The sequence below is a fragment of the Rhinoraja longicauda genome, chromosome 18 (assembly GCF_053455715.1).
Source record: "Rhinoraja longicauda isolate Sanriku21f chromosome 18, sRhiLon1.1, whole genome shotgun sequence".
Classification (NCBI taxonomy): domain Eukaryota; kingdom Metazoa; phylum Chordata; class Chondrichthyes; order Rajiformes; family Arhynchobatidae; genus Rhinoraja; species Rhinoraja longicauda.
In genome coordinates this window covers 5441153-5461102 of record NC_135970.1, presented here as the reverse complement: position 1 = coordinate 5461102, position 19950 = coordinate 5441153, and the positions used below count along the sequence as shown (strand labels likewise).

The following is a 19950-nucleotide window of genomic DNA, read 5'->3' as shown; positions in this document are numbered from 1 at the left end:
AGGGAACTATGCACTTCCACCCCAGGTCTCTGGGTTCTCCAACACTTTACATGGCCCTACAAATTACTGTGTAAGTCCTACCTGGTTTAACTTACCAAAATATATCAACTCATACTTGCCTGCGTTAATTTTTATTGGCCATTCCTTTACCCATTCCTTGGCCCCACTCAATCTAGATCCTGTCGGAATCGTAGATAATCTTCTTCACTGTCTACTGCCCCACCAATTGTGGTGTAATTCGCAAACATACTAATCATACCAACTGCATTCTCATCCAATTCATTTATACAGGTGACAAACCCAGCACCAATCCCTATGGTCCCTTGGCAGCCTCTGTCTGTCTGTCTTTTCGTCTTTTTCTTATTTTTTGTGTGTTTTAAAAGTTTGTGTTAATGGTTTGTTTTATGTGGGGGGTGGGCGGGGAGGTCGGGGGAAACTTTTTTTCAATCTCTTACCTTGCCGGAGATTCGATTGTGTTCCCGGTCTCTCCGGTCGCTCTGCGGCCTAACATCATGGAACTGGTGGCCTTGCTCGGGACTGACTTTGAGGCCCAACACGGGGATGTGGACTTACCATAGGAGGCCCTGTCTGGGATCGACGCTCCAACCGCAGCCTGCGGATTTTACCATCGAGGAGCTCGCAGTCTCGGGTGGAGACCGATGTCGGGAAGCTCCAAAGACGCTGAAGGTTCGACTAGCCCCGGTCCGGGTCAGATCGCCCGGCGTGGAGGAGCTGAATTCCCCCCCCCCACCGAGCTTGATCACCCCGACGCGAGGACCCGACCGCCGGCCACGGGAGTCAAGATCGTCCCATCAACAGAAGGCTCGAGGCCCCCGACCGCGGGAGAACAAATAAGGGAAGAGATCGAACTTTTTCTCGCCTTCCATCACAGTGAGGATTGTAGAGGAGTCACTGTGGTGGATGTTCATGTTAAAATGTATTTTGTGTGTTATGTTACTTTTTATTGGTATGACTGTATGGCAAATTACTTTCCTCGTACTTGGCTAATAAAGTATGATTATGATGATAATACCACTGGTAAAGCGCCTCAAATCTGAAAAAACAATCCTCAACCACCGACCTCTGACTCCTACCACAAAGCTATTTTTGTATCCAATTGGCTAGCTCATCCTGCAACCCCTGGATGTGTCTTTCTGGACTCATCATGGGATGGGAAGTTTGTGAATGCATATTCAAGACAGAGATGGAAACATATTTGAATATTCATGGGAAATCAGAAATTTGGGGTTAAAACAGGAAACTAAGTCATTGACTTGTCCCCAGTTAATGGTGGCAGGCATGAGGGATCAAATTGTCTCTTCCTTTCCTGTTCACCTGCCATTGTTTGCATAGTCGGCAAGTTGCTGGAGAGTATTCTGAGGGATAGGATATACATGCACTTACAGTAGATGGAAAAGGGCTGATTAGGAATAGTCAACATGGGAGGTCATATCTCACGAATCTGATTGCATTTTTGAGGATGTGACCAAAAAGGTCGATGAAGGCAGAACTGTGGAAATGGTATACATGGATTTAAGTAAGGCATTTGACAAGGTTTTGCATGGTAGGCTGCTCTGGAAGGTTAGATCCCATGGGATTCAAGGAGAGGTAGCTGAATATAGAAAATTATCTTCATGGAAGGAAGCAGAGGATGATGGTGCTTTTTGGACTAGAAGCCTGTGACTAGTGGTGTGCCTCAGAGTTCAGTGCTGGGCCCATTGCTGTTTGTCAACTATATCGATGATTTGGATGAGAATGTACATGGCATGGTTAGCAAGTTTGCTAATGACACAAAAGTGGATAGTATTGTAGATGGTGAAGATGGTTGTCAAAAATTGCAGCAGGATCTTGACTGGTTGGGCAGAGGAATAGTTGATGGACTTTAATACAAAGAAATGTGCATTTTTGGGAGCACTAACAGGGGCAGAACCTACACAGTGAACGGTAGGGTTCTGGGGAGTGCATTAGAGCAGAGGGATCTAGGATTACAGGTACATTGTTGTTTGGAAGTGGCATCGCACGTATATAGGATGGTCAAAAAGGCTTTTGGCACATTGAATACAGAATACAGAGAATACAGAGCCTTTATTTGTCATTCGGTACCGAGGTACCGAACAAAATTACGTTACCAGCAGTCACACAAAAAAAAGAAACACAAGACACATAACCCCAACACAAACATCCATCACAGTGACTCCAAACACCCCCTCACTGTGATGGAGGCAACAAAACTTCCGCTCTCTTCCCCACGCCCAAGTCCCCGCGGCCGAGCCGCACCGGGCGCTGAAACATCCCGCGGCCGAGCCAGGCGATGGAAGGTCCCGCAGCCGTACCGTGCGCAGCTAAGTCCCGCGGACGAGCCGCGCTGGGCGATGGAAGGCCCGCGGCCGAGCCGCACCAGCGATGTAAAGTCCCGCGGCCGAGCCGCACCAGTGATGTAAAGTCCCGCGGCCGAGCCGCGCCGGGCGATGTTAGGTCCCGTGGCCGAGCCGCGCGATGGAAGGCCCCGCGGCCGAGCCGCACCAGTGATGTAAAGTCCCGCAGCCGAGCCGCGCCGGGCGATGGAAGGCCCCGCGGCCGAGCCGCACCGGGCACTGTTAAGTCCAGCGGCCGAGCCGCACCGGGCGATGGAAGGCCCCGCGGGCGATGGAAGGTCCCGCATTTTTTAATTTTTTTAGCACAAACGGAGATACGACTCGGAAAGGGTCGCATCTCCGTTGAGGAAGAGATATTTTTAAAGGTTTCCCCCACCCCCCACATATACACAGCTAAAGATAGGCTATTTCATACATCTAACACTAACAAATAGACAAAGAAAGAAGAAAGACAAACAGACTGCCGGCGAGCAGCAGCTGCAAGGCAGCGCCGCCACTTCCGGTGTGGTCACTTCACGACCTTGACCAATCAGAGCATTGAGTATAATTGGGAGGTCAAGTTGCAATTGTATAAGATGTTGGTATTATGTTCAATTTTGGACACCTTATTACAGGAAAGATGTTGTCAAGCTGGAAAGGGTGCAGGGAAGATTTACAAGGATGTTGCCAGGACTCGAAGGCCTGAGCCTTAGGGAGAGGTTGAGTAGGCTGGAACTCTATTCCTTGCAACACAGGGGATGAGGGGTGATCTTATAGAGGTGTAACTAATCATGAGGAATAGATTGGGTAAACGCATAGTCTCTTGCCCAGAGTAGGGGAATCGAGAACCAGAGGATATAGATTTATGGTGAGGAGGGATTTAATAGGAACCTGAGGGGTAACATTTTCACGCAAAGGGTGGTAGGTGTATCGAACGAGTTGCCAGTGGAAGTAGTTGAGACAGGTGCTACTGCAACGTTTAAGAAACTTTTAGACAGGTACATGGATAGGACAGGTTTAGAGGTATATTGGCCAAATGCAGGCAGATGGGACTAGTGTAAATGGGGCTCGTTGGCCGGTGTGGTCAAGTTGGGCTGAAGGGCCTGTTTCCATGCTGTAAGACTCCATGACACTAGAGTCAAAGAGTAATAAAATCATATATGAAGAAATAGGCTATTCGGCCCAACTCAACCATGCTGACGAGGGCGAACCCCTCTGTATTAATCCCAATACCCAGCACTTGCTGCATGGTCTTCCATGCCTAAATGATTCAAGTGTTTGTATAGACACCCCTTAGGTGCTGTCAGTGACTCTCTCCAGTAGTAGATTCTAGTTTATCACCACTCTCTGGGTGAAAAAGGTCTCCCTGAGATCCCCTCTAAATCTATTCCTCCTTACCCTAAATCTGTGTCCTCTTCCTTTGTTTATCTCTGATACGGGGAAAGGCTTTCTGCAGTCTACCCTGTCTATGCAGCTCATAATTTTATAATCGTCCCCTCTTAACCTCCTCCATTTTAGGGAGAAAAGACCCATCCTCTCTAGTTTCTCCTCATACCTGAATCGCTCCATCCCAGGCAACATGTCGATGAATCTTCTTGACCATTTCTGCACAAACCCATGCTGACTGACCCTACTTATACTAACACCTTCCAAATGTGAGTAATTCCTGGCCCGAAGGATCCTCTCCAACAACTTCCTACCACTGATAAGAGGCTCATTGGGCTATAATTTCCTGGATTACCCTTATTTTCCATCTTAAACAAGGGCTCAGCATTGGCCACCCATCGGTTCTCCGGGACCTGGTCTATGGCTCGAGAAGTTACAATGATCTTTACTAAGTCCCTGCAATTGCCTCTCTTCCCTCTTTCAATAATCTCTGGTAGATCCCATCAGGTCCTGCGGACATATTCATCCTAATGGTTTTCAAGAGACCAAATATGATTTCCTTCTATTATTATCGTCCACCTCCTTTTCTTTGGTGAATTCAGAAGGAAAGTATTCAGTTAATAGGTCTATATAGTCTGACTTTAGACTTCAGAGATAGAGCGCAGAAGCAAGCCCTTCAGCCGACCGAGTCCACACGGATCAGTGATCACCGTGTACACTTGCACTATCCTACACACCAGGGACAATTTACAATTTTACCAAAGCCAATTAACCTACAAACCTGTACATCTTTTGAATGTGGGAGGAAACCGGAGCACCTGGAGAAAACCCATGTGATCACAGGGAAAATGTACAAACTCCTTACAGGCAGCACCCACAGTCAGGATCAAACCTCTGGCGCTGTAAGTCAGCAACTCTACACTGAGCCGCCCAAAGCATAAATTCCCTCCTTTATAATCGAGTTCTACCTTCGACCTGCTGCCTTTCTACCTTCTCTCGAGTTACCCTGCATGGTTATGGAGTCTAGGGATTTTCTTTGATCTAACTTGCCAAAGACATTGCATGGCCCCTTCTGGCCCTTCTAATTCTTTGCTTGAGTTCTTTCCTGCTTTCTCTATGATCCTCAAATACCCTATTTAATTTCATCTTCCTAAACGTTAAATATACTTTATTTTCCATTTTGACAACCTCTCCCATAATCCATAGTTCCCTTACCTTGCCATCCTTGACCATCTTCCTTACTGAACTCTGATCAGTTGGTCCTTCTCCTGATAGCTAACTCCCTTTCAAAAAAGTGAATGGCATGCTTGCCTACATTGGCCAGGACATTGAGTATAAGAGTCAGGAGGTCATATTGCAGCTTTATAGGATCTTGGTTAGGTCTCATTGAAAGGTTGTGTCGCCCAAATACAGGAAGTATGTGGAGGCTTTGGAGTGGGTGCAGATGAGGTTTACCAGAATGCTACCTCGATTAGAGGGAATTAGCTATAAGGAGAAGCTGTCCAGGCCTGGATTGATTTCTCTGGAATTTCAGAACCTTTATTCCCAGGATGGAAATGTCAAGGTCTAGAGAATGAGAGGGGCAAAGATTAAAGGAGATGTGTGGGGCAATTTTTTTACAGAGAGAGTAGTCGGAGCCTCAAATGCACTGCCAAGGGTGGTGGTGGAGGTAAATACATTTAAAAACCTATTAGACAGCCAGATGTATATGCAGGGAATGGAGTGATATGGATCACATGCAGGCAAAGGAGATTAGTTTAAAATGGCATCATGTTCAGCAAGGAAATTGTGGGCTGAAGGGCCGTTCCTGTGCTGTACTGTGCTATGTTCTATATATAAGTCACAACAAAGTGAAAATCCCCAAATACATATCTAATAGATTCCTGTACAGGAGAAAGCAATTGCAATGTCCCACCCTCTCTGCTCATCAGTGTATTAAAGTAGATGGACTTCTATTTGGATTGATAATCTAAATCTGTATTGTTTGCAGAGGGAAAGCTTCCAGACTACAAGGAAATGAAAGAACAATTCCCGCATATTTTTTATTGTGAGTACCGCAACATTTCTTAAACTTCTACCTTCAAACTAGCAGCTAATGCTCAAATGAACCTTCAATTCTCGTTCAGATCAGTTATTCCTCTCAGGGTTTTCTGTTCCTCAAGCCAATGCATGAGAAAACTTCCTAACTTACCTCAGCGTTTTGTTTTGGGGTGGGTGTTAATCTTTTTGTTACTTATACTTTTTTTAAACTTTCAATTATCAGTTATTTCTTGTTTTTATATTGTTAATTATTTGCATTATTTGTAGTAGTTTTTAAATGTTGCTGAATGCCAAACACATTGAAAAACCTGCTGAAATCAATTACAGACTTCCTTCAAACTCAAATCTCAGCCAACTTGGGGATATATCATGTTATTCCTTCACCAAATCATTGCTATATCTCATGAACAGCCAGATCCCAACACTGATCCAACTGGACCACCTCACTCATCACAGCCTGCTATTTTGTGTTAACGACCAGTTCTTTATCCACGGCAGCACCTGCCCCCCAGTCTCATGTGTTTTAATCTTTCGCACTTAGATGGAACCTTATCAAAAACTTTCTGAAGTTATCAGTACTCTCCATGCGCTGCTTCTCCTTTATCTATTCAGCAAGTTTCACCCTCAAGATATTCGAAGAGATCCGTCAAGCATGGTTTCTTGAATCAATGTAGACTTAGTCCAATCCTGTAGGAAGGAACTACAGATGCTGGTTTAAACCAAAGATCTACACAAAAAGCTAGTGTCATTCAGCGGGTCAGACAGCATCTTGGGAGAAAAGGGATGGGTGACATATCGGGTCGGATGTCACCTATTCCATTTCTCCAGAAATGCTGTCTGACTCGCTGAGTTACTCCAGCTTTTTGTGTCTATCTTAGTCCAATCCTGTCTTTCTTATCTAAGTCTCTATTCTTTTGTTAATAATAGACTCTAACTTTTCCCACCACTGGTGTCAGAAGAACCGGCCTTTTAATCTCCCTCTCCTCCTTTCTCAAGCAGTGCAGTTACATTTGCTACCCTCCAAACCATTGAAAACATTCCAGGATGTAACAATAATTTTCAGCAATGTTTCTGTTCTTTCCAGAAGTAGTTTGGAATGTAGAATGTAAATTGAAGATAGACACAAAATGCTGGAGTAACTCAGCGGGACAGGCAGCATCTCTGGAAAGAAGGAACGGGTGACGTTTCGGGTCGAGACCCTTCTTCAGTCTGAAGTGATCGCTCCAAAGATGCTGCCTGTCAGGCTGAGCTACTCCAGCATTTTGTGCCTATCTTCGGTGTAAACCAGCATCTGCAGTTTTTTCCTACACATTTGAGGTGTAAATTGTCACGTTCTAGAAAGCTTTTTTTTTCATTTCCAACAATTTCCCAAACGCCATTCCCCTAAAATACTGATCCCTGGTTAAGAGCAACAATGACTGGCTGGGAAACAGATTATTCTTGTTGATGGTCTGAGTATCTGGAGGTGGTTACACAGGAAGCAGACAGCATGATTCTTTGAGGAAAAGATATCTGGGTTAAAAAGCAGGAGATATGAGGCAAATATTACAGATCTTTCAACGCAGTTCTTTTTTTGATATTTCTGAGGACGAGCTGTCAGGTGGGGCTCTCTCTTTCAACATAGCAAAACCAAACATGGGAATGTGAATGTTAAAGTCTTGGTCCTCTTCTCTTACATAGATGGTGAATTCACCAATGCCTACCCCTCACTTCATTAAAACTTACCAAATAGTGAAAGGCTTGGATAGAGTGCAAGTGGAGAGTTTGTTTCCACTAGTGGGAGAGTCTAGGACCAGAGGTCCTAGCCTCAGAATTAAAATACGTTCCTTTAGGAAGATGAGGAGGAATTTCCTTAGTCATGATGGTGAATCTGTGGAATTCTTTGCCACAGAACGCTGTGGAGGCCAAGTCAATGGATATTTTTAAGGCAGAAATAGATAGATTCTTGATTAGTACGGGTGTCAGGGGTAATGGAGAGAAGGCCGGAGAATGGGGTTAGGAGGGAGAGATAGATCAGCCATGATTGAATGGCGGAGTAGACTTGATGGGTCGAATGGCCTAATTCTGATCCTATCACATGACTTTATGACTTCCCCTCCTCCAACGCTCCTTTCCCCGAAGAAAGAACAGGATAGCTGGAGCAACTAAGCAGATCAGTTTCATCTATTGAGAGAGAAATTGTGTTAACATTTCAGGTCAGAAACCCTTCATCGCAACTGATTGATATCATAATCATAATAGTAATTTAATCATAATAATATATTAGCCAAGTATGTTTTGCAAAATACGTATGTTATGTTTCTCCCTCCACAGCTGCTGCCCATCCTGCTGAGTATCTTCAGTTTGTTTATATTCCAGCCTTCCAGCCCCAACACTTATTTTGTGTTTAATAATCCCTATTCTTCCACTTGATGCTTTCATCCTGTGCCTAACAAACCTGAAATGTTGCAGTTCCCTGCACCTACCACAATGTGGGCACAGTCAGAATGTCATAGACTTATACAGCACAGAAACAGGCCCTTGGGTCAACTTGTCCATGCTAACAAGACTGCTAACTGAACTGCCTGACCCATATCTATTTACAGTTACAGTTTAGTTTATTGTCACGTGTACCGAGGTACAGTGCAAACTTTTTGTTATGTGCTATCCAGTCAGCGGAAAGACAATACAAGATTACAATTGAGCCATTTACAGTGTATAGATACATGATAAGGGAATTGCGCTTTAATTGCCCTTTAGTTTAAGACACCCTTACACCAAAGAAAAAGACTGTGGTCATTCACCTTATCTATTCCTCTCAGGATTTTATGTAAGGTCACCCCCTCAGCGTCTGACAATCCAGGCTCTCCTTATAACCCAAGCACTCGTGACCTGGTGGCAGCCGCATGGAATTTTCTTGCACCCTTTTCAATGCAAAGGATGGCAAGTGTGTAGGATGGAACTGCAGATACTGGTTTACACTGAAGATGGACACAAAAAGCTGGAGTAACTCAACAGGACTGGCAGCATCTCTGGATAGAAGGAATGGGAGACGTTTCAGGTCGAGAGGTACCAAGGTATAACCCATTCCTTCTCTCCAGAGATGCTGCCTGTCCCGCTGAGTTACTCCAGCTTTTTATGTCTATTAAAGGATGGCAAGATCAAGGAAGCTTGGATGACCAGAGATATTATGTAAAGCAAGAGGAAAGAACTCAAGCAGGGAATTGGAAGGACTAAAAGAAGCCATGAAATTTCATTGTAAGTCGGAAAAATGAAAATCCGAAGGCTTTTTATAGGTGTATTAAAAACGAGAGCAACCATGAAGATGTTAGGACCATTCAAGGATAAAAGAGGGAATTTATGCCTGGAGTATGTAGGCAAGGTACTCACTGAGTTTTTTGCATCTACATTCACCAAGGAGAAGGAAATAGCAGACAGTGAGACCAGAGTGGGGAATCCTAATATACCAGGGGAGTTTGAGATTAAGTAGGTGTTGGCATGGGCTCTTGAAAAGCATGAAGGTGGATGAAGGTGGAAGGTGATAGGGTCCATCCCAAGTTATTGAGAGACAGGTAGCAGGGCAAGGTTTTTACCCCGTGGTTGATGCCTGGAACACAATGTCAGGGATGACGGTGGAGGCAGATACAATGGTGTTATTTAACAATTTTTTAGGTAGGCACATGGATAAGCAGGTAATTGAGAGACACAGAACAAATGCAGACAGAGGAAATTGGTTTAATTTGGCATTGTATGCGGCATAGACATTGTGGGCCGAAGGCCCTGTTCCTGCTCTGTTCTCTGTTCTGTGGGTGGGGCTCAGGTGTTGGTCAGAGGCAATGCCTGGTAGGGCTGCCATAAGATGAGGCTTTCCCGGCCTTTTTGACTGTGCCTGATCCTTGAATGCACCTGATGAAGTTGATCTTTCAAGTGTTGGTACAACTCCCCTGTGGTCCCCATAATGCGACACCAGTAGTGCTGGAGGAACTCAGGCTGTGGACCAGCATCTGTAGAGAGAGAAACCTGTCAATGTCAGGGACCCCTGTTCACAACAGGTTCTCTTGATATGAGTAGAGTAATGCATAACTGTGTGGTAATGTGCCTGTGGGGAAAGGATCACACTGACTGTGGCACCTCACACCATGAGAACAACAGGGAAGGCAACGACCCAAATAATATTCCCACATCCCGCCAGGATCAAATCCCAGAGAGACGGTGAGTTTGTTTGTCAGGAGATGTGTAAAGTTTGGCTGATAATGAACGACATCACATGTTGCTTTCACAGCCCCGAAAAGAGCCGTCTGTACCACGTGGGGAAGAGGACATTTCAAAACGTTCGATAATTTCATGTATGACTTTTACAAAACTTGCAACTATATTTTTGTCAGTGAATGCACAGATCACTTCCCAGATTTCAGCATTCAGCTTCGAAGGAAGAGCAACGGGGACATAAAAAGACTGCTGATTCAACTGTACAGCACCACGGTCACAGTGGACCTGGGCAAAATCACAGTCAACAGTCAGCTGTGAGTACCTGGGCTGGCGGCTTCTTCACGGCACATCATTCACACCAACCGTGTCGCCGCCATGAGCCTGTGGGCCGCGCCCGCTCCACATGCGCTCCGGCTCCGTTCGACGCCCGCCCCTCCTGCCGCCTCCCGTGCGCGTGACGCCGCCTCCATTCCCGCCTCCGTCGCGGGACCCGCCAGCTTTCCGAGCGCGCGCTACGCGGGTTCGTCCGCCCGCCCGCCCGCCGAACCTTCGGGAACTTTCCGGCCGGCACCCAGATCGCGGAAAGCGCCTCGGCGACGCCTCCGCTCCGGCCGGGTTCCCGGTCCGCAGCAAAGATAATGTTCAAAGATAACCCGGCGCAGCCAGCCGCGGGGCCCGGGGCGGAACGTTCAAGATGTCAAGGAAGGGTATACGTCGACATTTTTCAGATCCTGAGTGAGCGTCTCACTCTCAGTTAACGTGAACGACTGTCCCCGCCAATGCAACCTTGGTCAGTGAGGCTTGAAACTACCCAGTAACACATTCACACACTTCACATTCAGCCAGTGTTTGTAACCTCCACTTTGACTTGCGGCCACAGTTTTAACCTCAGGCTAGTTCCAGGTGAAATAAAAACACAGTCTGATACAGTGGGAGGGAGAGGTTCAGCCCGAGCAGGTTCAATCATAGTCATAGAGTCAGACATTGAGTCATACAGCATGGAAACAGGCCCTTCGGCGCAAGTTGACCACACCGACCAAGATGCCCTAATCCACACTAGTTCCACCTGCCCCACGTTTGTCTTATATCCCTCTAAACTTTTCCTATCCATGTACCTACCAGAATATTTTTTAGATATTGTTATTGTACCTGCCTCATCTACCTCCAATGGCATTCCATATTCCAATATCATTCCATATACCCACCATCCTCTGTGAGAAAATGTTGCCCCTCTGGTTTCTATTAAATCCTGGTTCTTGATATCCTTACTCTGGGTAAAAGACTGCATTTACCATTTCCATTTCCGTCATGATCTTATACACCTCTCTAAGATCACCACTCATCATCCTTCACTCCTTGGAATATAGACCTATCCTGCCCAACCTCACCCTGCGACTAAGGCCCCTCAAGTCCTGGCAACACTTGTAAATCATCAATGCTCTCTTTTCAGTTTAAAAACATTTTTCTTGTGGCAGGGTGAGCTAAACAGAACACAACACTCCAAACGTGGCCTCACCAACGTCTTAAACAACTGTAACATAACATCCCAACATCCCATTAAACTCCATTCACCATTCCTCAGCCCACTTGCCTGAGTTCAGTCAGAGGGATGTTCAGTTGGAGGGGGGAGGTTCAATCAGTGGGAGAGCGTGATTTGACGGTTTAGTTTATTATTGTCAGAATTGTGTAGAAAATACTCTACATAAATACATTTAAGCCACCCACTGCATAGATAAAGGATAAAGGGTACAAAAGTTATTAGTTACTAGATCAAATGGACCCGTTGGGCTCATTCCTCTTAGAAGGGGAACAGGGAAGGGGAGAGGGTGTGACTGAGTGAATCCTGGACCCAAAGCCTCTCCTGTATTGGGGTAGCACCCTCCATTCCCCCCCCCACACTCAATCCCCCTTATCCCCCCTCCTCTCCCCACTGACCCACTCCATCCCCCCTACCCCACCCCAACTTGCCCCTCCCCTGCCTCCACCCCTATTCCCCCCACTACCCTCCCCTCAACCCCACTTCCCCCACCTCCTCCCCCCACCCCCACTCTCGCTGCCCGCACCCCACTCTCCCCCACCCCCACTCTGTCTTCCCCACCCCCAGTCTCCCCTCCTCCCCATCCACTTCCCCCCACCCCCGCTCTCTCCTCCCCATCCCCACTCTCCCCTTCTCCCCACCCCACTCTCTCCTGCTCCCCACTGACCCCCATCCCCCAACCCCCACTCTCTCTTCCCCCATTCCCCCCCAACCCCCACTCTCCCCCTCCTCCACCCACCCCCACTCTCTCCTACCCCCATTCCCCCCCTACCCCCACCCTCCCCTCCATCCACTCGGCCCCCACTCCCCTCCGTGGACCCGTTGGCGGCGAAAGCCACTTACCAGTGGTCTACTTATCTTAGGAAGGATAAACCTGCGGTGGAGTAAGTGAAACAGGTTTACCAGACTGTTTCCTGGATACGTGCAATGAGGAAAGATTGAGTAGATCCACCTTGTATTACCCAGAGTTTAGAAAAACGTGAAGAGATCTCAGTAACGCTCCAGAACTCTGGCTGAAAGTGAAAAACTTGTGATCACAGATTAAAAATGAGGGTTAGCTCTGTACCGACGGGTGGACTGTCTGCCTGGTTGCACAACGATACCAAGAGTAAGATTGACCCTGGCCATCCTGCTAGAGGTGAGCCTGAGGCATTGGCCTGTTCAGTCCGTGAGAATCGCAGAACAGTGGGAGCCTTGTAGTCTCATAAGGTAAACTGGAGTAAGTATTGAAGAACTTTTTTATTGGATGTTGTTAACTGCTGCTATTCTTTGCCAGGGATATTCAGTTGCCTTACAATTCAAATGGAATAAATATTAAGCCGTTTGGAAACCTTGTCAGACTGTTGGCTAAACAGCAGGGGCTTGATATCATTGTTGTCTGGAACAATGAAGACTACCTGAAGGTTAGTATCTTTCATCTTCCTTAATTACAAGCTTATTTTTGAAAGTGGGATATCTATTTCAAATCTTCTACTTTTACCACAATATAATCAATGGCAGAAAAGGTGTGAGCAGAATATTTCTTGAATCTCTCAGTACAGGACATAACTGATTCAGGATATCATGGCACGATGGTGCAGCGGTAGAGCTGCTGCCTTACAGCAATTACAGCACCAGAGACCTGGATTTGATTCCGACTACAGGTGCTGCCTGTACAGAGTTTGTACGTTCTGCCCGTGACCGCCTGGGGTTTCTCCGAAATTTTCAGTTTCCTCCCACACTCCAAACTCATCCAGGTTTGTAGGTTAATTGGCTTGGTATAAATATAAAATTGGCCATAGTCGTTGGGCAGTGCGGACTCGGTGGGCCGAAGGGCCACCCTGTACCTCTAAACTAAACAAAAAAACATCAGTGTTCACCACCCTGAACTCACTACCTTCCATGACCTTCTCCACAGTAAATACAAACAAAAAGTATTCACTTCGGACTTAGCCCAACACCCATTATAGATATCCACACAGATTCTTCAGGGACCCACTCACTCCCTTGTTATCCTTCAACTCTTAATATACCTGTAGAATCTTTTAGGATCCTCCTTTAGCTATCTGCCAAGAACATCGCATGTTCCCTGTTTCCCTAATCCTGCCAGCCTCTCCCTTTACTCTAACAGCAACATATTGCCCCTGGCCTCTCCCGATCTCACTTTTTGAAAGTCCTCTGCTTGCCAGATGTCCCTTTACCTGCAAACAACCATTTCCAAACTTCTTCTCAATTACCTTTTGGGTATCCAATAGCTTACTTCCACTCACTCTTTGCCTATCCTACTGGTTACATTGTCAAGGAATTCTAGTGTTTTTGATCGGTACTTTTTCTTCATATACAATCGGGAAGATAGAACAGTGCAGCACAAGAACAGGCCCTTCGACCCATAATGTCTATGCCAAACATAATGCCAAGGCCATCACTTATCTACCTGGACATAACCCATATCCTGCCACTCCCTGCATATCCATCAGAATCAGAAAAACATGTTTTTGGACAAAATTCTGTTACCCACGGTCCAACAATAAGAAGCAATAAAAATAAAGCAATAACACACACAATCACAAAACCAACACAAAACAAAAAAAACATCCATCAGTCTCCTCCAGTCACCTCCTCACTGTGGTGGAAGACCAGAATGTCTTTCTCTTCCCCTGCCGTCTTCTCCCGCGGTCAGGCTGTTGAAATTGCCACGTCGGGGCGGTCGGGGCTCCCGACATTGAAGCCCCCGCCGGGCGGAGAAAATCCTGCGGCGCTGGACGGTGAAAGGTCCAGGCCGCGCCGGACGGTGAAAGGTCCACAACGGGCCGACCCAAGCCCCGCGATTCGGGGCGGGTGAAGACGCTGCCACTGCCGGAGCTCCCGATGTCGGCCCCCACCCAGGGACGTGCGAGCTTCCGACGTCCACGCGGCCCGTGGCCGAAGCCTCCGGAGCCTCCGAAGGCGAGTCGCAACGGAAGAGACAGTTGTTATAGTTGCCTCCCCCACACATAGCACACAACCACAAAAAACACTCCATCACATCTAAACACTACAATTAAGACAAAAAAACAACAAAAAACTCAAAAGACAAACGGACTGCAGGCGAGCCGCAGCTGCTGTGCAGTGCCACCATATCCATGTGCCGATCCAAAAGTCTTTTAAATGCCATTAATGTATCTGTTTCAACCACCACCCCAGACAATGCGTTCCAGGCGCTTACTCCCCTCTGTGTAAAAAAATGACTTGCCATGCACATCTCCTTTAAACATTACCCCTCTCACCTTAAAGCTATGATAATAATATTTTAATATTATTAACAGTAATTCCTCTTATACTTTTCCAAGTGCACCACTTCCACTTCCATATTTGCCTGCATCACAAACATCACAGTTCAAAGCAGCTCATTGTCTCAACACAAGTACAGCTAGATTTCTCAGTAAATCTCTTCCACTGCACTTAACCCTGCTCCTGTAGATATAGCCTCCACAAAACTATTTTGACTGGTAGATTATCATGGGATGTCAAATTAAACACTGTAAATTATAATATAAAAATGTAACACTAAGAAAGTTTTTCAAATTACTAAATGTATATCGAGTTATAGTCATGGAGTTACAAAAAAGTGCAGAAAGAGGTCCTTTGGCCCAACGCCAAGCTGACCAAACTGCCCCGTCTACACTGGTCACATCTGCCTGTGTTTGGCCCATATCCCTCTAAACCTTTCCTATCCATTTCCTGTCCAAATGACTTTTAATGTTTTTTGTTTTAATGTTGTTGTTGTCAATAGCTGACTTAATAATTTAGTAAGAGCCAATTGTACATGAAATGGAAAAGGAGGCAATTGAGCCCTTCCTGATCAAAGGTCACAGCTGATCTTTTCTCTCTGCTCTAGTTGTCTGCATTCTGCCCATATCTCTTGATTGCTTTAAGATCAAACAATCTATCGATCTCTGTTGGAACATTATTTCATTACGGGTTGGGTGAATTGCCAAACTAAGTGGTGACAGTATCTCCATTGGCAGAACATAAAGATGTACTGTATCTAACATGGGCATGCAATTTCCAGTTGACATGTCAGCAAGGAAAGTATACTGGAGAATTGAGGGAAAGAACTATCAGCAGGAATCAAGCCAAGTCACGTTTATTGTCATATGCACAAATACGGGGAGGTACAGGTACAATGAAAATCTTACAATAGAATTGCAGGCACATAGACACAGACAACATACAAAAACATAAATGATCCATAAGGTACAAGACAGTGAAAAGAAAATGACAATGCAAAAAAGCAAGATACCAGTGCAAAAAGACACAATTAGAAAAGTCCATGGTCATGTAAGACATAGACACAAAATCCTGAAGGACAGTTGGTGTCCCTTGATGATCACGAGGGAGGAGGTATAAGGACAGGTGTTATATCTCCTGCTATTGCAGGGGAAAGTACCTGGGGGTGGGCGGGGGGGAAGGGGGTTTGGGAGGGATGGGATGAATGAACCAAAGAGTTGCAGAGGGGTCTCTGCCGAAGGTGGAAAAGGGTGATGTTTGGGTAGTTGTGATTAGTGGTGTGATCGCATTGGAGTTAACAGAATTGTCAGAGGAAGATGTCTTGGATGCAGAGGCTGGTGGGGTGAAGATGGGTACCAGGGGAACTCTGTCGTTGTATCAGGGGCGAGGGGAGCAAGTGAAGAACTGCGGGATATAGAGGAGACGCAATTGAGGGAACCATATGACTGAAGAGGGGAAAGCACGTTCACTAAAGAATGAGGACATTCTTTAGTGAACGTGCTTGTATGGAAAACCTCATCTTGGGAGCAGATGCAGTGGAGACAGAGGAATTGAGAGTAGGGGATAGCATCTTTGCAAGAGGTAGGGTGGGAAGAAATGTAGTCCATAAAACTGTGTGAGTCGATAGGTTTGCAGTAGACATCAGCGACAGTCTGTCGCCTGTGTTGGAGATAGAGAGTTCAAGAAAGGAAAGAGAGGTGTCAGAGATAGCCCAGTTGAAATATAGTAGCGTAAAAGGTGGTCCATACTGTTCTATTGATGAGGTAGGGATAGGGTTGTGCAGGTTGATTCAAGAAGTTTAGTTTAGTTTATTATTGCCATGGTATAATGGCAAGATACAATGAAAAGCTTTTATTGCTTGCTATCAAGTCAAATAAAAGCCTATACATAATTACAATCAAGCTGTCCATGGTGTACAGATACAGGTTTACTACATTGAATGCAAGATAAAGTCTGATAAAGTCTCATTAAAGATAGTTCAAAGGTCTTCAATTAGGTAGGAAGAAACTGCAGATGCTGGTTTAAACCAAAGATAGACTCAAAATGCTGGAATAACTTAGCAAGAGATCCTTTTTCGACACGCAACGTCACCCATTCCTTCTATCCAGAGATGCTGCCTGAGTTACTCCAGCATTTTGTGTCTATCTTCAATTAGGTAGATGGGAGGACAGGACCTCACTCTAGCTGATGAGAGGATGGCTCAGTTGTCTGATAACAGCTGGAAAGAATCTTGCCCTGAATCTGGAGGTATGCATTTTCAAAATTCTGTACCACTTGCGTGATGCAAGATGAGAGAAGAAGGAGTGAGACTGGTCCTTGATTATGTTGGTGGCCTTGCTAAGGCATCGTGAAGTGTAGATGGGGTCAATGGAAGGGAAATTGGTTTGTGTGATGGTCTGGGCTACAATCACAATCTGCAATTTCTTGAGGTCTTGGATGGAGCTGTTCCCAAACTATCCTGATAAAATGCATTCTACGGTGTACCTGTAGAGGTTGGTGAGGTTTGTTGGGGACATGACAAACTTCCCAAACCTTCAAAGGAGGTAGAGACGTTAGTGTGAAACATAGAAAATAGGTGCAGAAGGAGGCCATTTGACCCTTTGAGCCAGCACCGTTTTCATGGACATTGCTTTGATGTGGCTGGCCCAGGACTAATTGCTAGTGATATTCATTCCAATGAACTTGAAGCTTTTGACTATCTCTCCTATAGTGGTATCACTAAATGCTGGAGTAACTCAGCAGGTTAGGCAGCATCTTGGAGAGAAGGAATGGGTGCCGTTTCGGGTCGAGACCGTTCTTCAGATTTATGTCGGGGGCGGGACAAAGAAAGGATATAGGTGGAGACAGGAAGACAATGGGCGAACTGGGAGGGGAAGAGAGGGACAGGGGAATTATCTATGTTAGAGAAGTCAATGTTCATACCGCTGGGCTGTAAGCTGCCCAAGCGAAATATGAGTTGCTGTTCCTCCAATTTCTGGTGGGCCTCACTATGACACTGGAGGAGGCCCATGACAGAAAGGTCAGACTGGGAGGGGGAGTTGAAGTATTCAGCCACTGGGAGATCAGGTTGGTTAAGGAGGACTGAGCGAAGGTGTTGAGCGAAATGATCGCCGAGCCTGCGTTTGGTCTCGCCGATGTAGAGAAGTTGACATCTGGAACAGCGGATACGATAGTTAAGGTTGGAGGAGGTGCAGGTGAACCTCTGTCTCAACTGGAAAGGCTGTTTGGGTCCTTGGATGGAGTCAAGGGGGGAAGTAAAGGGACAGGTGTTGCATCTCCTGCGGTTGCAGGGGAAAGTGTCTGGGGAGGGGGTGGTTTGGGTAGGAAGGGACGAGTCGACCAGGGAGTTACGGAGGGAACGTATACCAGGGTGTGTGTACCGTTTTGGTTCCTGAAGTCAATCACAATCTCCTTTATTTTGCTGCATTGTGGAAGAGGTTTTTGTCTGGTTATGGGTGTAGGAAAAAAGCTGTTCCCGAACCTGCTGGTGTGGGATTTCAGGGTTCTATACCTCCTACCCGATGGGAGCAGTGAGACAAGGGCATGGTGAGGACCCTCAGTGATAGATGCCTCCTTCTTGAGGCAGCACTTCATGGAAATGCTTTCAATCGCGGGGAGGGCTTTGCCTGTGATGGACCGAACTAAATCCGCCACTCTGCAGCCTCTTACATTTTGCATGCATTGGGTTTGCTGTATCAGGCCATCAGGGCACCTTCTACAGCACATCTGTTTCATTGTGAAAGGTTTGAGTATTAAAATTGGGACATCATGATACAGTTGTACAAGTCATTGGTGAGGCCACATTTGGAGTACTGTGTGCAGTTCTAGTCATCCAGCCATAAGAAGAATGTGAATTAAGTTGAAAAGAGTGCCAAAGAGATTCACCAGGATGTTACCAAGATTTGCAGGCTTTAGATAGAAGGTGATCGAACTTTATAATTTGGCACGTAGGAGGTTGAGAGGTGAGCTCATTGAATTTTACAAAATCATGAGGGGTTAAATGAACACTCAAAGTTTTTCGCAGGTAAGAAGAATGTAAAGATTGTAGGCTGGAAATGTGAGGGGAGAGATTTAAAATGGCCCTCAGGGGCAATTTTTTCACTCAGATGGTATTCACTTACCTGGAATGAGCTGCCAGAGCAACCTGCAGAAATAGATGTAATTCAAACTTTCAGAAGACATTTGGATAGATATTTGGATAGGAAGGATTTGGGGGGATAGGGGCCAAATTAGGCCAATTGGACTAGCCCAGGATGCCAATCAAAATGGACACGTTGGGGCATAGGTCCTGTTTCCATTCTATATAGTTATTTGACTCAATAACTACACACAGTGCTTGTAAGTAGGAAATACATGAATATAAAGCAGTGTATCTACTTCATTATGCTATTTCCTGAATGATTGTCTTTACTTTCAAGGTTGAGCTGGGAGACAAATACCGAAATAAAACTTGTGGTCTGTGCGGGGACTTTAATGGATCTCCAAAATACAAGGAGTTCCTACACGAAGGTAAGACAAGACTGTCTTCTTGTGGGAGCAGAGTTATTTAGCATTTCAGCAGAAAAACAAGTGGCTGGAGGAGCTCAGCGGGCCAGGCCACATCTGTGGAGGGAAATGGACATCCATATTTTAACATTGGGACCCTTCTTCAGACTGTCGCAAAACATTGTCTGCCCATTTTCTTCCACAGGTGCTGCCTGACCTGCTAAGTTCTTCCAGCAATTTGTTTTGTTGCTCAAGATTCCAGTATTGGCAGTCGTTAGTGTCTCCTTAATCTTCCAGTTGGCCAAAATGCATCTGGTCATGTTTGATCATGTAATGTTAACTAATTAACTGTTGGTTAGGACTTAATCTGTTTAACACCCTATCTCTCCATCGAAGAATGCCACTTGCACCTTGGAGGCACCTACCCTCCCAGGACAGTGCTTATCTCAGTGATGTTTCCCTCGAGAGTAACTGAGGAAGCCACACTTGTGCAAATCTGCTCAATGATCTGGAGGGAATGGATTTCCACTGCATTATCTGATTGTTGCAGTATATTTTAAACTCTTGGATAGTGAAGTGATAAGGTTTAAGAGCTGAGTTTAGCACCTGAAAGGTTAACTCTGTTTCTTTCTTTTTATGGGTTATTCCTGACTTATTGGGTGTTTTTTCTTTGTATTTTGTACAAAGTCTTAAAGCCAAGATAAAAGAGGA

The 19950-nt window shown here is 45.8% G+C and overlaps 1 protein-coding gene across 1 annotated transcript in view; it reads left to right on the top strand.

Moving 5' to 3' along the window:
- LOC144602453 (mucin-6-like) overlaps positions 1-19950 on the top strand; it is a 170386-nt gene that overhangs the window by 13744 nt on the left and 136692 nt on the right. Inside the window, exons 5-8 of the mRNA XM_078415600.1 lie at positions 5731-5787; positions 10042-10282; positions 12782-12908; positions 19173-19263. Of these exons, the coding sequence (XP_078271726.1) occupies positions 5731-5787; positions 10042-10282; positions 12782-12908; positions 19173-19263 (516 nt within the window). The remainder of the gene's footprint in view (positions 1-5730; positions 5788-10041; positions 10283-12781; positions 12909-19172; positions 19264-19950) is intronic.